General features: G+C 46.4%; 1 protein-coding gene across 3 annotated transcripts in view; it reads left to right on the top strand.

Moving 5' to 3' along the window:
- The first annotated feature begins 1,394 nt into the window (after positions 1-1,394).
- Tom1l2 (target of myb1 like 2 membrane trafficking protein) overlaps positions 1,395-14,782 on the top strand; it is a 127,265-nt gene continuing 113,877 nt past the window's right edge. For all 3 annotated transcript variants that reach the window (XM_038325101.2, XM_038325102.2, XM_038325103.1), the window contains exon 1: positions 1,395-1,532. In XM_038325101.2, the coding sequence (XP_038181029.1) occupies positions 1,481-1,532 (52 nt within the window). In that variant the 5' untranslated portion in view covers positions 1,395-1,480. The remainder of the gene's footprint in view (positions 1,533-14,782) is intronic.

A 14,782-nucleotide genomic window follows, 5' to 3' on the forward strand; every position in this document is an offset into this window, starting at 1 on the left:
CCTAATCATGACTCTATTGTAACCAGCAAACTAGGAACAACCATGATCACAGCTCATTTTTCTAACAATTTTTCCTAGGACAAGGCCCAAAGAATCCTCTCCTATGGGGATTATAACAATAATTTATCCAAACAGGGGTCTGGTTGACTTGCCTGATGACAGTGTCCTTGGTGAAGACCAGAGGTAGGATGTGGAGAAACAGCAGAGAACTACTTTGCAAATCAACCAGGTAGCCTCTTCACGGGACAAAAGTCCAGGTTTTCCTGGGAAACAACAACCTGGGTCAGTTGAGCCTGAAGCACCATATAGATCCTATTGACCATAAAATAACGAGAATAACAGCAACGGACTGGGTGCTGTTTCACTCTCAGCGCACACAACTTGTATAATTGCATGTCAGCGCTGGGAGCTCCTGAATAGCGAGCGGGAGAACACTTACTTCCCAGAGAGGAAAACTGAGGCCTTGAGGAAATTACTGCGAATTACTGACAGAGACTGCTATGGAACCCCAGGTTCTGTATTCTCCTTCTAAGCCCTTCATACAGCACCAAATGAAGTAACTTACTTCAGATCAAGAGGACCGGGTACCTCTTTGTCTATGAAACTGATCAGGCCAGGAAACTGGCAGATGGACCCTCTTCCTTCCAGCTTTTGCGGGCTTTAGGAGCTATACGTGATGATTTTCTTCTATTAAGGACTGATAAGTCTCAGTACAAGTGTAAAATATGTGTGCTCACTTTACAAATGAGAAAGGCCAGGTCGGAGTCCTCACAGAATAGTTAAAAGACAGAATTGAATCACGCAACCTCTGTTCTTAAAGTCGTTCTGGACTCTAGCCTCTTGCTTCTTACCTTCCTAAGGACTCTCCTTTAAGTGGAAGCGTCGCTTGGTTGCTGGGTAACTAAGCACCGCCACTCTGTTGCTAAGGGGAAGTCAGGTAATAAATATCCTGGGTGAAAGTTGACGTATCACGTGACCACATTTCTGGGTGGCGAACCGCTTCTAACACCAACCAGCCTTGAAGAAAACAAACGACTCTCCAATCAGCACCGTCAATGCGTCGCAACTTCTAGTTTCGCTGTCTTTATTTGGATGATGGACATGACTTTTATCCAGTCATCGTAAGGATTTTCTAGACTGACAAACAGGCTAAGGAATCAAAAGAAAAGAACCCCGTTTTGAGGCGGGTCCAGGGGGTTGTGCCGCTACGGCTGACGGGGACTCCAGTGACTTAGCTTGCTTTGTGCCCAATCGGACGCTGCGGGGTGGGTGGGACTTCACGGGAGAGCGGTGTGCTGTCCAATCGGAGGCGGTCTGGGGAGACGCTGCCCAATAGGGATGCACCCAGAGGGCGAGGTCAGACCCGCGCTCGGCGTTCCCGAGGGTGGGGCGGGGGCAAGTGTCAGTCAGGGCAGAGCGCGGCGCGGGCGGCGGAGACCCGCGGCAGACAGGCATCCGGGCCGCAACGAGGCCTGCAGAGATGGAGTTCCTGCTGGGGAATCCGTTCAGCACCCCTGTAGGGCAGTGTCTTGGTAAGGCCGCGCGTGGGGCAGGCGTCGAGTGAGCCACAGAGTGGCTGGCCGGGCTGGTGAGGTCCGGGGCCTCCTCCCCGCACAGATATCACTTCACGTGCGGCTTGGACCTCTGCCAATAAGCGGTGTCATCTCAAAGATGGACCTGGCATCCTTGTCACGAGGCCTCTGCCTGACACCGATGCCACCTCACCGTGCCCGGAGGCTCCCCTGAGGTGCAACTTGGACTCTGAGAGGCCCCCTGCATCCCTACCCATCAGGGCCCAGCTTTCCAGTCTCTTCCTAGAAGTAGTGCCGGTGCTGGTCTGCTTACCCTTGCGTATTGGGAGATGTCACTGCGAGCAGTCTTCTCTAAGCATCTCGCTGCATCTGCTCCGAGGGCCTCTTTCTCCCAGAGCCTATGTGGAATGTCACTTCTTTCTTTCCTCCCCGTCCCTACTCATGGGTATCAATGGCTCTGAGGCTGGGCACCTTCCCAGAAAATGTCCCAAGCTGCACGACTTCTAATTTGAGCTGCAACTCCGCCAGGCTGTAGGAGGGACTGGAATGGGGGAGGCGCTCTGGGAAGGTGACTGTCTTGGCAGGGGGATGGCACGGCTGCAGAGCCTCCTAGGAAAGAAGGGAGACCAGCCGCCCGCACTGCTTGTTGATAAGCACTCCCCTGGAACCCGGAAACTTGGACTCCAGTAGTGATTTTGCCAGGGACTCCCCTCTTGACCTTATCTCTTGTCGTTCACACGAGGTGTTTGGGCATAAGATGTGGTGGGACTTTTCAAGTTCTCAAGTTTTTAATTTTCTTTGTTGATATGCAGTGTCTCCTTACATTGACTCTTGTTTTCTCACTGTATTAAATTGACAAGACTGAAATCCTGCTGGTAGTATAGTATATAGTATTCAGATCACCCGTTAATGCTTTAAGGAGCCAGAGACGGGCAGCATGCCCCATAAGGAAAAGCACAGGCGAAGTGGCCACTGAGAAGTTTCCTTACTGAAAAAGCCACATGCAGACTGGGGCATAGTTCAGTGTTTGAGCTAGCTAAGCACACACAGAATCCTAGGTTTGATCTCTAGCATTGCACGAAGTAAGTAATAAACAAGCAGTTTGGCTTTTCACCCAAGGCAGGAGCTTATGCCAAGGGATCAGTCAAAAATGCTGATTAGTGTCTTTTAAAACTATGTTTTGGGGCTGAAGTGCTGGCTCACTGGTTAAGAGCACTGGCTGCTGATCCAGGTTCATTTCTCAGCAACTGTCTAGTGGCTCACAACTGGCTGTAATTTCAGTTCCAGGGGATTGGTTGCCCTCTTCTGGCCCCTTTTATATACATGGTATGTAAATGGTGCACAGACGTACAGGCGAACAAGACACCCACACATAAAATGCTTAAAAATTAAACATTAAAGCTGGGTTAGCAGGTTCACTAAAAATACCTGTGTGAACAGGGATCTGTATTGCCCTTATGGGTCTGACTAGTTCAGGCAGTAGAGGTTTGCTTATTTTCCTCTTTGCATATGAATTTATAGCCTACTTTTCAGTCTTTAGAGGGACCCCTGAACTTACTGAGGCTTCTTCTGTTGGTTAACTGGTACGTTAGGGACATTTTGTTCTTTTTGGTTCAGTGTCTTTCATAAGTAATCATGGATCCTGGGACCTGAAAGTCTTTTTCTATTTCTGTGACACTTTGTTCTCTGATGCTCACTCGAGTATCTCTCTATTTTTTTTCAATTTTATGAGTTTGTTTTGCCTTCACGTTTGTCTGTACACCACTTGTATGCCTTGTACCCCCTGAGGCCAGAAGAGGGTGTAGGATCCCTTGGAACTGCAGTTTGAGACAGTGGTGAGCTTCCATGTGGGTGCTGGCACTAAAACCTGGGTCCTCTGGAAGAGCAGCCAGTACTCTTAACCACTGAATCATCTCTCCAGTCTCCCCTCTCTTTTTGAAAAGATTTTGTTTTATTTATATATGTGTGTGCATGTGTCTGTGTGAGTGAATACATACATGTTTGTGTACGTGGGTGCCTGTGGAGGGTGGCATTGGTCCCTTCACGCAAAGTTACAGGCATCTCTGATCTGGCGGATGAGGATGCTGGGATTGTGTTTTGCCCCCATCTCAAGTGTTCTTTTACTGTGGTCCATGCTCATTTCTCAATCCAGTGTTGAGTTCAAGCCAGTGAACTTGAGGGTTTTGTAGGACTGGGGAGGGAAGCTGGTAGGTATAAAGGGCAGAATGTCAAAAGGGGAAATAAAGGACATAGGGGTATTTGAATGGCCGTAAAAATAAATGTGCTAGATGTGACCTGAGTTGAATGACCTTGGCTGTAGAACCTCAGAAGATTGTGTAAACCTTCAGAACCCAAGAGTGACCAGCGGAGTGAAAAGCAGAGAAGGGTGGGGAGCCTTGTATTTAGAGTGCTGTGGTTTGAAGGGGTGATGTCTACCAGCAACTGGTATCTTATCTGGAACACTGTAGAGACTCAGTGAACTGGACTATCTGTTCACCGCAGAATAATTAAGTCAGATTTGCATTTTCTATCAGAAGAGGCCATGTGATGTGACTGGTTTATGACCTGTGAAGGAAAAATACCCTCCCAGGCCGTAGTCCGCTCTGGCCTGTTGAAAGACACTTGAGGGGCTGGATAGATGGTTCCTGTTAAGAGCACGTGTTGCTCCTGCAGAAGACACAAGTTCAGTTCCCAGTGTTCGCATGGCAGCTCATGACCATCTGTAACTGGAGTTCCAGGGGATCTGACACCCGCTTTTTTTTTGGCCTCTGTGGAGTGCACGTGCTACATATACATATATAGAGGCAAACACACAGTACTCATAATAAATAAATAGATCTTAAGAAAAGTAAATTTGATCATGAGGATGATGAACGGTCCTTGTTGCTAGGCAGCCAATAATCAGCAGCTAGGACTTAGTCATTTTAGTTTGGAAAAAATGATAAATTGACACATTGAAGTTTTAGTGGATATTCTGTAGTATTGTGGTAAAGAGTAAACATGATTTTCAGTATGTTGGGAATGGTGGTACATGTTAGTAATCCCAAGTGGAGGTGGAGCCGGGGGATCAGGAGTTCAAGGCCAGCTTCAGCTTCATAGAGAGCTTGAGGTTGTTGTGGGACCCTATCTCAAGACACCATCAGCAGCAGCAGCAAAAAGTATGTTCTGGGGATAAGGAAAGGGTATGCAAAAATAGCAGCCACAGGCTAATGCTTTAACAGCAGTTGGGACTGGAGAGATGGTTCAGCAATTAAAAGCACTGGCTGCTCTTCCAGAGGACCCAGGTTTGATTACCAGCACCCACATGGCAGCTCACAACTGTCCACAACTCTGGTCTCAAGGACTCTGAGACTTTTCTGGTACTGTGGACGCCAAGTCTGCCTGCAATGTGATGCACAGACAGATGTGTATACACATACAAATAGTAAACAGATAAATCTCTAAAAACAGTCAGAGCAGCTATTGTTCTTGCAGAGGACTGGGGATTGGATACCAGAACCCACATGGTGGCTCAGTCGCCTGTAACTTTAATTCCAGGGGAACTGATACCCTATTCTGGTCTCCATGGACTCCTGCATGCTTGTGGTGCACATCCATGCACTCTGGCATGCATGCACATAAAATAAAGATAATTTTTAAGACAGTACCTAAAAGCAGTTCTGCAAGGATCATTTTTTCCTTCCAGCTGTTTTGTCGTAAGTTGTGCTTCCCACTTTACAGATGAAGAAACTGAGGCTCAGAAGAGTGAAATGACTGCTTAGCTGGTAGGTGAGAGAGCCAAGATCTCTGGTCCTGGGGTTTAGGGCTTTGGGAGAAAACACAGCTGCCTGGACAGCTGGTGAGATGTAGGAGTTTAGGAGATGTCAGAAGACAGTGGAGGGCAGGTGTGTGTGTCCTCTGAGTCTTAGGTACCCTTCAGGGCAAGAGGAGGGTCTGGTGAGCCTTGGATGGGCAGGGAGAAGGGAGAGGACATGGGCTTGTCTGACCACCAGCGAGAGAGGTGGCTGTGGGAAATGTGGTAGGCAAGGTTGAGTGACAAGATGAGCTCTGCTCTGGGTGGGCAGCTGTCAAAGGTGACTTTTTTTTTTTTCTGTGCTAGGATTTCAAGCCAGTTCTGTGACTTTCATTGATTGACTTCAACTTTTAGTTTCTAGACTTTATTTTCCCACCCATAAAGTCCTTATTAGCTGCGTGTGCCTCATATCTAAGTCTCTTGATCGTTTCTGAGTACCTGTAAGGTCTTGGGAATACAGGTGTTTGTGGGGTTATGCTTGGACCCAGGGCCTTATGAGTGCTAAGCAAGTGTGGGTATGCAGATATTTAAACGCTACTCTTAAGGAGCCTTTAGGAGAGAAAACTTCCTCACTAGACTGTGCCAAGAACACAGTCTGACATAGCTACTCGTGTATTTCATGTCCGGATCCTGTCCTTTATTCTGGAAGGTGCTCATTAGTGGAATGTGTAGTTTGGAGCTGAGAAGTGGGGGAAAATTAAACAAATTCAGGGTATGGCATAATTTCAACCTTCTACTACTTAGAGGCGGATGAAGTTGAATACCACGTATCAGAAATTCTCAAGTCAGACCCGTGGTGTCCTGCAGATGCCTGCCATTTTCTTTGTGTTGGCTAGAATTGTTTTCAACTCAAAGATCATCTCTTTTCTTTAAAATACTTCAGCCACAGACAGCCACAGTGTTTGTGCTTGGAGGCTGGGCGGTGTTGGACATGAAGTACTTCCCGGTGTCCTGTGAATTGGGAGATGATGATTCAGCCTGGCTATTTATACTAAGAATAATTAGTAGTCCCTCAGAGTGTCGTAACAGTTGGCAACTGTGCAAAGCCCTTTGGCTTTATCGTTTTCTTTAGTCTTTACAACTGTGTAAGGTGCGCAGGAGGACACTGAAAGGATGACCACTGCCTCACCAAGCACCAAAACTGTGCACAGACTCTGTGCACAGAATATCGTTCAATGCTCAGAACACTGAATTATTTGAATCTTATCACTTCTGTTTCATTTTAAGAAACCCAGGCACAGGGCTGAAGAGATGGCTTAGTGGTTAAGAGCACTGGCTGCTTTTCCAGAGGACCTGGGTTCAATTCCCAGCACTCACATGGCAACTCATAACTGTCTATAATTCCAGTTCCAGGGAATCCAACACCCTTACATAGATACACATGTAGGCAAACACCAATACAAATAAATAAATCATGGAAAAAGAAGAAGAAACTCAGGCTCCGGGAAACTAAGAGACATGTGTAGGCCAGCAGCAGAGTGAAGCTTGGAAGTCACTCCGGGCCAGTGCTCACTTGGCACTTTTGGACTCAGAATGCATAATTCATCAGCATCAGAACCCAGAAGGCCTGCTCAGCTGGAATGCTGTGCCACACTCTTAGAGTTTCTGGGACAGGGCTAGAACTTTGTATTTTTGATCAGCCCCCTAGCCATGCTGCTGCTCTTATTGGAACACTTTGAGAACCGTTGCTATAGATGGAATGTTTGGCTTCTTTTCATGTTTTCTTTATCTTTCTTCAAAAACACTAAATATGGACTCTGAGGAACTATCTTTAAAGGGTGATTATTTCAAATGCATTGATTTAGACGTTTAATGGCTTTATATTGCCCGCCTGCACATGCCTACCCAAGCATTCACCAGGATGTTCGATCAACAGAGAACTTGGACAGGTGTCTAGGTCATGTGAGACAGAAAGTGACTGGTTAAGATGGAGCAGGTTAATCAAGTAAGAGAATAGAGGAGAGGAAGAATATTAATAAAAGTAGCTAAATGTTTTTTATTTTTAGGTTCAATATTAAATTCCTATGTGCTAGAGGCCAAAATGGCTCCGTGCCTCTTACAATCATTTAATCTTCACAGCAGTGCTGTACAGGGATACTGTTATTATCTCTGATTTGCAGATGGGAGCCATCAAGGCAGCACAAAGATGTGTTAACCTACTTAGGGTCCCATGACTAGCAGTAAGGGAGTTGGAGTCTAAACCTAGCACTCTGCCTCTGGGAGTTGCGCTGGGCTGCTGGGCAGCTACAGAAAGACCATTCTCCTCTCTCAGCATCAAAGCCCCACCTGTGCAGAATGAAAAGGTGGGCTGTACTAGGAAATTAGCTGCAGACAGTGACATTTGCTCCAAGGTCGGGGATAGGGAACTCCATCAGAAATGAAGTGGTAGGTCACCGGAGTACTGGGACAAGGTCTGGGGTTATGAGAACATTTGTCCTTCATTGTCTGGACAGGTTATAAGACATCAGACTGGAAAGACATGAGGGGTCAGCTGCTCTTTCTCTTCCGCTGTTTAACACGTGCAAGCATGGCCTCTGGGAGTGCACCACCAAGGGCACTATTTGGGATAGTTCACATCCATATGTAACTGTGCTCTGAAAAAAATCAGTGATGGCCACAGAGAAAATAGGAAACACAGAAAAGTGCAAAGGAGAATAAAATTTCTATCATAAGCTTTCTTACAAATGCCTCAAGATTTTTCTTATTCTTGTCTGTTTTCATTCCTTGGAAAGCAGCATCCTCTAACCTTTCAGAATGTTCCTGTATTATCTCCCTGTACTTAGTTATGTACTTTCTGACCTTAGATTTGGGATATCAGCGAGAGGGAGGGAAAAACACAGCGCTTTGAGGGAGTATCCCATGAGGGATGCTACTCTTGGCCTGGCAGACAAATCAGCCAGAATGTTTTGACTGACCCAGTAGTTTGAAAGGATATAGTAACATTCAAGTTTGGGGGGGGGAGGGCTGGGCCATTTTAATTTTTTCTTTTAAAATTTTATTATTTTTAAGAATGAGTGGGTGGGTATTTTGTCCACATATATGTCTGTGTACCACATGCATGCAGTGTCCAGGGAGGTCAGAAAGGGTCATCATATCCCTGTGCCTGAGTTGCAGATGGTTGTGTACTGCCATGTGGGTGCTGGGAACCAAATCTAGGTTTTCTGGAAGACTAATAAACAATCCTAACTGCTGAGTCTTCTCTCTAGCCCCCCCGCCCAGTTTGGCTTAAAAATTTTCATTTGTCATATGTATGTGGGTATGAGTGTGGTTGACTGCATGCCACAGCGCTCAGGTAGAGGTTGGAGGACAGTTTGGGAGTCAGTTCTCTTCGGTCATCATGTGGGACCCAGGAATTGAACTCAGCCACCAAGCTTGTGTTCAAGTGCTTTTATGCACTGAGCCATCTCTCTGGCCCTTACTATGGTTAGAAAAGAGGGTTTATTCAAACTAGTTTCAGAGTTGGCTCCTATTTAGTGTTCCTTTCTCCTGATAAAAGATTCTCTTTGATTTTCACATTCTGAGCATCAAGCCTGCTGCCCGCTCCCTCTCTTCAAGCAGTCTTCTGAGAGCTTCCTTCTGTTGATGGCGTGATTCTGCCTTGCAGCTCACAGTGCTGTTATTACCAGTAGAAAAGCAAAGTATGCTACTGTGACCCAGTTTTTCTCATGCGCTGTTTGGACTGACTGTTTCATGAAGGCCCCTGTGCCCAGGCATTTTCTCTCTATAACATTTTGGTAAAGTCGGGTGGTGGTGGTGCATGCTTTTAATTCTAGCACCTGGGAGGCAGAGGCAAGCAAACCTTTGAGTTTGAGGCCAGCCTGGACTACAGAGTTTGTTCTAGGACAGCCAGGGCCATACAGAGAAACCCTGTCTTGAAAAAGCAAAAAAAAAACCAAAACAGTAAAATGCATATAACATAGTTTATCATTTTGACCATTTTTATGTCTGTGTTTGTATCTGGAGACCAGAGGACAACCTTGGTTGTTATCCTCAGGAACTGGCAGGGTTTCTCTTTGATTTGAAGCTCACCAATTATGCTAGACTGGCTGCCCAGTGAGCCCAGTGAGTCTTGTCTTGCTTCCCCCTTGTTCCTTTTTGTCTTTTGTTTTTGTTTTTCGAGACAGGGTTTCTCAGTGGCTTTGGAGCCTGTCTTGGAACTAGCTCTTGTAGACCAGGCTGATCTCGAACTCACAGAGATCTGCCTGCCTCTGCCTCCCGAGTGCTGGGATTAAAGGTGTGCACCACCATGGCCAGGCCCTTTTTGTCTTTTTAAGACAGAGTCTCACTATGTAGCTCTGGTTGGCCTAGAACTTGCTATGTAGACAAGGCTGGCTTGGAGCTCAGAGATTTGTCTGCCTCTGCCTGCTGGCCCCAGTACACTTTTATGTAGGTTTGGGGGACCAAGCTTAGGTACTTACGTGACTGAGGTGTTCTTTAGCCCCCATTTAACCATTTTAAGCACATGGTACAGTGATAGTGGTGCTCATTTTTGTGGGGAGCATCACCACCATCCATCAGCGACCGCTTTATTTTGCAAATAGAACATTTGAAAGTCGTTCTGAAAGAACATCTACTGGACCCCTTCCCCAGCCCCTCACAGCGCCATTCTGTTTCCACCAGTATAAACTTCACTCTCTAGGAGTTTCAGATGAAGAATCACCCAAGATTTGTCCTTTTGTGTCTGTTTCACTTGGTATGTTTTTTTGTTTGTTTGTTTTTGTTTTTTGTTTTTCAAGATAGGGTTTCTCTGTGTAGCCAACTGTCCTGGAACTTGCTCTGTAGACCAGGCTGGCCTCAAACATAGATCCGCCTGCCTCTGCCTCCATAGAGCAGGGATTAAAGAAGTGCATTACCATCTCCCTGCCTCAAACTTTTTTTCAATCAGTAGGATTTCTTGTAGCTTTCGTGTATGTATTTAGTAGGTTGTAGGTTGGCTCTTTCCATATTCCTCCCTTTACTCCATTTCCCTGCTCTGTTTCAACTTTTCCACACCCAGTACCCCTCCCCCAGTACCCTCTGTCCCCAAAGAAGTGCTTTGTTTTTTATTGTGCTAATGTTCAAATCCAGAGCCTGAGCATGCTAGGCAAACACCGAACCTCTGAACTATGTCTCTAGCTCTTCTTGGCTAAATACCTTGCAAACGTAATTTTCATTAATTCTCACTAAATTCCAGGTTGATAATATTGTTCATATGTGTGTGTGTGTGTGTGCATGAATATATATTATATATTCATATTATATATATGTATAGTTTGTTTGTTTAAGAGACATGGACTTGCTGGACGGTGGTGGCGCACACCTTTAATACCAACACTCAGGAGGCAGAGGCAGAGGCATATGGATCTCTGTGAGTTTGAGGTCAGACTGGTCTACAGAGAGAATTTCAGGACAGGCACCAAAATTACACAGAGAAACCCTGTCTCAGGAGAGAGAGAGAGAGAGAGAGAGAGAGAGAGAGAGAGAGAGAGAGAGAGAGAGAGAGAGAGAGAGAGAGAGAGAGAGAGGAGACTTGATATGTTACGTAGGGTGACCTCCAACTCCTGGGCTCAAGTGATCCTTTCAACCCAGCCACCTAAGTAGCAGACTGTAGTGCATACCACTGTGCCTAGTGTGACTCATGTTTTATTGTCTAGGAACCCTAGGCTAGGAACCCTAGAACTGAAGGGCTGTCCTCAAGGTTCATGGTTTATAAATGTCAGAGTAGGGACTTGACTCCTAAACTGCATGGCTCAGTGATTATTTGCATAATTGGGTGGATGGATATTTGAATGACTTCAAGGACTGAACATTTAGGAATGGTTGTCTAAACCCAGATTAGTCCTTGCACCATTAATGGCTCACCCAGTTCTTCCTAGTAGAATTCTGTGAGCAAGCATCCTCCCCAGCAGGTTTTCTGATGATTGACTTGAAGATGTGCTTCTTCAGCCTCCCTGAGGCCTTCCCCCGAGAAGGGCTGAGAAGTCCACTCTGAGTTTGTTGAGGAATTGCAGTTGCGATGGATAAGGAGAAGGAACTTAAGCAGACAGCGGATTGTAAAACATTGAAGTTTTACAATCTTAAAGGTGTCGGCTGCTGTTTTAACCATTAGTGAAGGGCAAGCTTGGTAGTCTTATAGGCATATCAAAAATTCTCTTTGGAGTTTTATTTTTAAATTAAGTGCAATAGAGAACAACTCACTCTAGCCTAGACTAGTCTTGAACTCAATGTAGCCCAGGCTGTCCTTCAACTAACTCAGTGATTTCTTTGCCTAAGACTCCTGAGTACTGAAATTGTAAGTGTGAGCCACCACATCCAGTTTGAGAGATTTCATCTCAGAAAATGGGGCAGCAAATCTTTGAGAGCTGGTGGCAAGAATAGGGTCCCATAATAGGAATGCTGTTAAGGCTTTTTTTCTTCCCCTGCTTCTCCAGGGAGAAATCATACAGTTCTGGCAGATCACTAGTCAAAATAAGGAAATGTGGTCTGTGAAATTGTGCTGCTGGGGAGTTTGAAAGCTGAACTTGCTAGTGCCTTTCAGAGAGAGACTTAGTTTCTTAGATTAACTTCTGAAATTCTTCTTTCGTAGATTTTGTGTGTGTGTGTGTGTGTGTGTGTTTTGCCTGTGTATTTGTGTATGTGTATATGTATGCCTGGAGCCTGCAGAGGTCAGATGAAGGTCCTCCCTGGACCTGAAGTTACAGGTAGTTGAGCCACCATGTGGGTTCTGTGAGACCAAGTGATCATAACCATTACGCCACATTGCCAGCCCCAGCCTTTGAAATTCCTAAACCAGCAACTCAAAGAATTAAAGGGTTCTAGATAAAAGAGCCCTACCTTCCTTTGGCCTAACCCTCTCATTTGGCCAAATGAGAATAGGGGAAACAGGCCCAGGGAGGGTAGGCCTATGCTGTTTTTACGCTCACAAACACTTCCAACACCAAAGAATGGAATCCTCTTCCCCCATACAAACTGGGAATCCTATAATTCTGTTCAGTCCTATATTTCTGACTGTGTGGAGTGAGTTCAGACTCCATTGGGTAGGGATTTAGTCCTATATACCCATCTCCACTTCATACATCAGTGAGCCTTAGTTACTACCCCAGTGCTTCTAAGTAGCCAGCTCCGAGTTAGGAACTCTTATGGTACCTTCCTCCTTGATAGTTTGCCACAATAGCTTACAGAACTCAACACACTCTGGTCCCACAGATGTGAAGGATTCATTCCATGAACAGCCAAGTGGAACAGTGCATAGGACCAGAAAAGGAGGGAGAGCATGAGACTGCTTACACCTTACTGTGTCCACCATCTCCCAGGACCTCTGTATGCTCCAGTCTGGGCTCTCCCAGCCCATTGCTTAGGGGTCTATGGAGGTGGCAGTAGGGTAGCCATAGCTGATTACACACCATTGTCCATAGCTTGCTCGGCTTCAGTGCCATGCTCTTTCAGTGAGATGGGGTAGTTATGGACTGAAAGTTCTAACCTTCTGAACCTGCCTTGGTCTTTGTGGCAACTAGCTCTCTTGCTGAAGCTATCTCAGGGTCCCCAACTCCTAGTCATCTCATCCATGCTGGGCATGGTGGCATATGCCTTTAATCCCAGCTTGGAATGAAGAGACAATCAGATTTCTTTTCTTTTTTTTTTTAACTTCTTTATTGAATCTTGGGGGATTTTACATTATGCTCCCCAGTTCTGTTCACCTCCCAGTCCTCCCATATCCCCCCTTATCCCTGCTATGTCCATTCTTCCAACATGAAAGAAAACAAGGCAAGTAAGCAAGCCAACAAAAGCAAGAACAAAAAACCCAATAAACCAAAGCAGAACAAAACCACACCAGGAACAGAAAAATTTCTGCTTCTCCTTCTCTCCTGCCTCTCCATTACTTCTTCATCTACCCTTTATCCCATCAGCTTGACTGGCAAATATTCGTTGCAATGAGTCACTGGTCTGGTTCAAGGCTTCTGTTTTTTGGTACATCATCCTACTGGGTCCTCACCAGAGCTCCTCTGGGGTATCCTGTGGCCACCCAGAGTCTTCAAGGTCTTGCAGTTATCATCCCACAGGACCAGTCGCTTCACGAGCTCCAGCAGGTCCCAGATGGGGTAGATGCTAGGGTGGGTCAACCCAAGGCCCAATTGTGGGCCTGGGTGTTAACCAAGCAGGTCAGATTAAGCCACTGGGGCCATTTGACTTGGGTGAGGGGGCGGAATCAGTTCCTCTACATACATGTCCTCAGAGTGGGTTCATCCTCGCTGGTGGTGAAGGGTGGGGGGTCCTCTCTCCTGAGTGCAGGGGCTAGTGAGAGACAAGGCCAGCTTTCCCAGGGCAGTGAAGGGCAGGCCTGGCTCAGCATAGCCCTCTGATTTCTACATGGTTCCCAGGGCCTCCTGAGGGGACAGTGGCCACAGACATCAACACAGACCCCAGCTGTAGCTGGACCACAGACTCAGACATGGTCCTTGGCAGCAACCTGGGCCTGGCTGACATCCTGGCTCTGGGTGGAAGGAATGGCCACTCAGGTGGGAATGGTTCTGATAGCCATGTGGCTGCCTCAGGTTGTAGCCCCAACCTTGGGCCTCTATGTGACCATTGATGTCAATGCGGGACCTGGACTTCAGCTCAGATCCCAGCCCCTGTAGGACCATGGACCCCAGCATGGTCCTTGGCAGAAGCTGGGTCTGGTTGTCACCATTGCCCCCAGAGGCTATATGGCCCTGAGACACTAACTTGGCCCTTAATCTTGGGTGTCTGCATGGCCTCAATGTTAACAGGAGCATTGGAAATCAGCACTGACCCTGGCTGCAGTAAGGCCATGGGCAGTCAGTTTTCTATGAGTTCAGGGGCTAGCCTGGTCTACATAGTGAGTTCCAGACAGCCAGGACTACCCTGTTTCTGAAAACAAAGCAAAACGCAACACCCTTCTGCAAAGAGAATGCAAAACAAAACAAAAGACATTACTCCAGATTGTGTCAGGAATCTGAACAAAGGCACTGCCTGTTTCTCCTGCCATTGTAGGAACCCTCCCAAGGTCCCATAGTGAGTCAGTTTTATGACATCCACAGGGCTTTTGTTTGTGCACAATTTCTTTCCAGTCATTTGGCTATTTGTTATGGTAGAGAGGCTCAGTGAGGCAGTATCAAGATGCCATTTAGTGGAAGGGCACTTGACTCGCCCTTATGGAGCCAAATACTTTTTATTGTTTGAAAGTTAATCTCCTGATTTAGACTACTTGGTAGGAAAACAGCCCACTTTCAGGTTTGATGGCTTAAGTGAAACTGTCACCTTTGGCTTCTGTTTTATTGGCTTTTTCTGGCACTCATTTTAAACAGAGAAATATCTGAGGCTAGGACCTGGGAAGTCGGGATAGATTAGTTAGTGTTCTACTGCTGCCTTGCTGTGTGACTTTGGGTAGGTCCTGTCCTACTTGTTTACGTATTTGAACAACAGGTTCTTCAGGTTCATTCCCGTCCTGCAACTTAAG

The sequence above is a fragment of the Arvicola amphibius genome, chromosome 4, assembly GCF_903992535.2.
Source record: "Arvicola amphibius chromosome 4, mArvAmp1.2, whole genome shotgun sequence".
NCBI lineage: Eukaryota > Metazoa > Chordata > Mammalia > Rodentia > Cricetidae > Arvicola > Arvicola amphibius.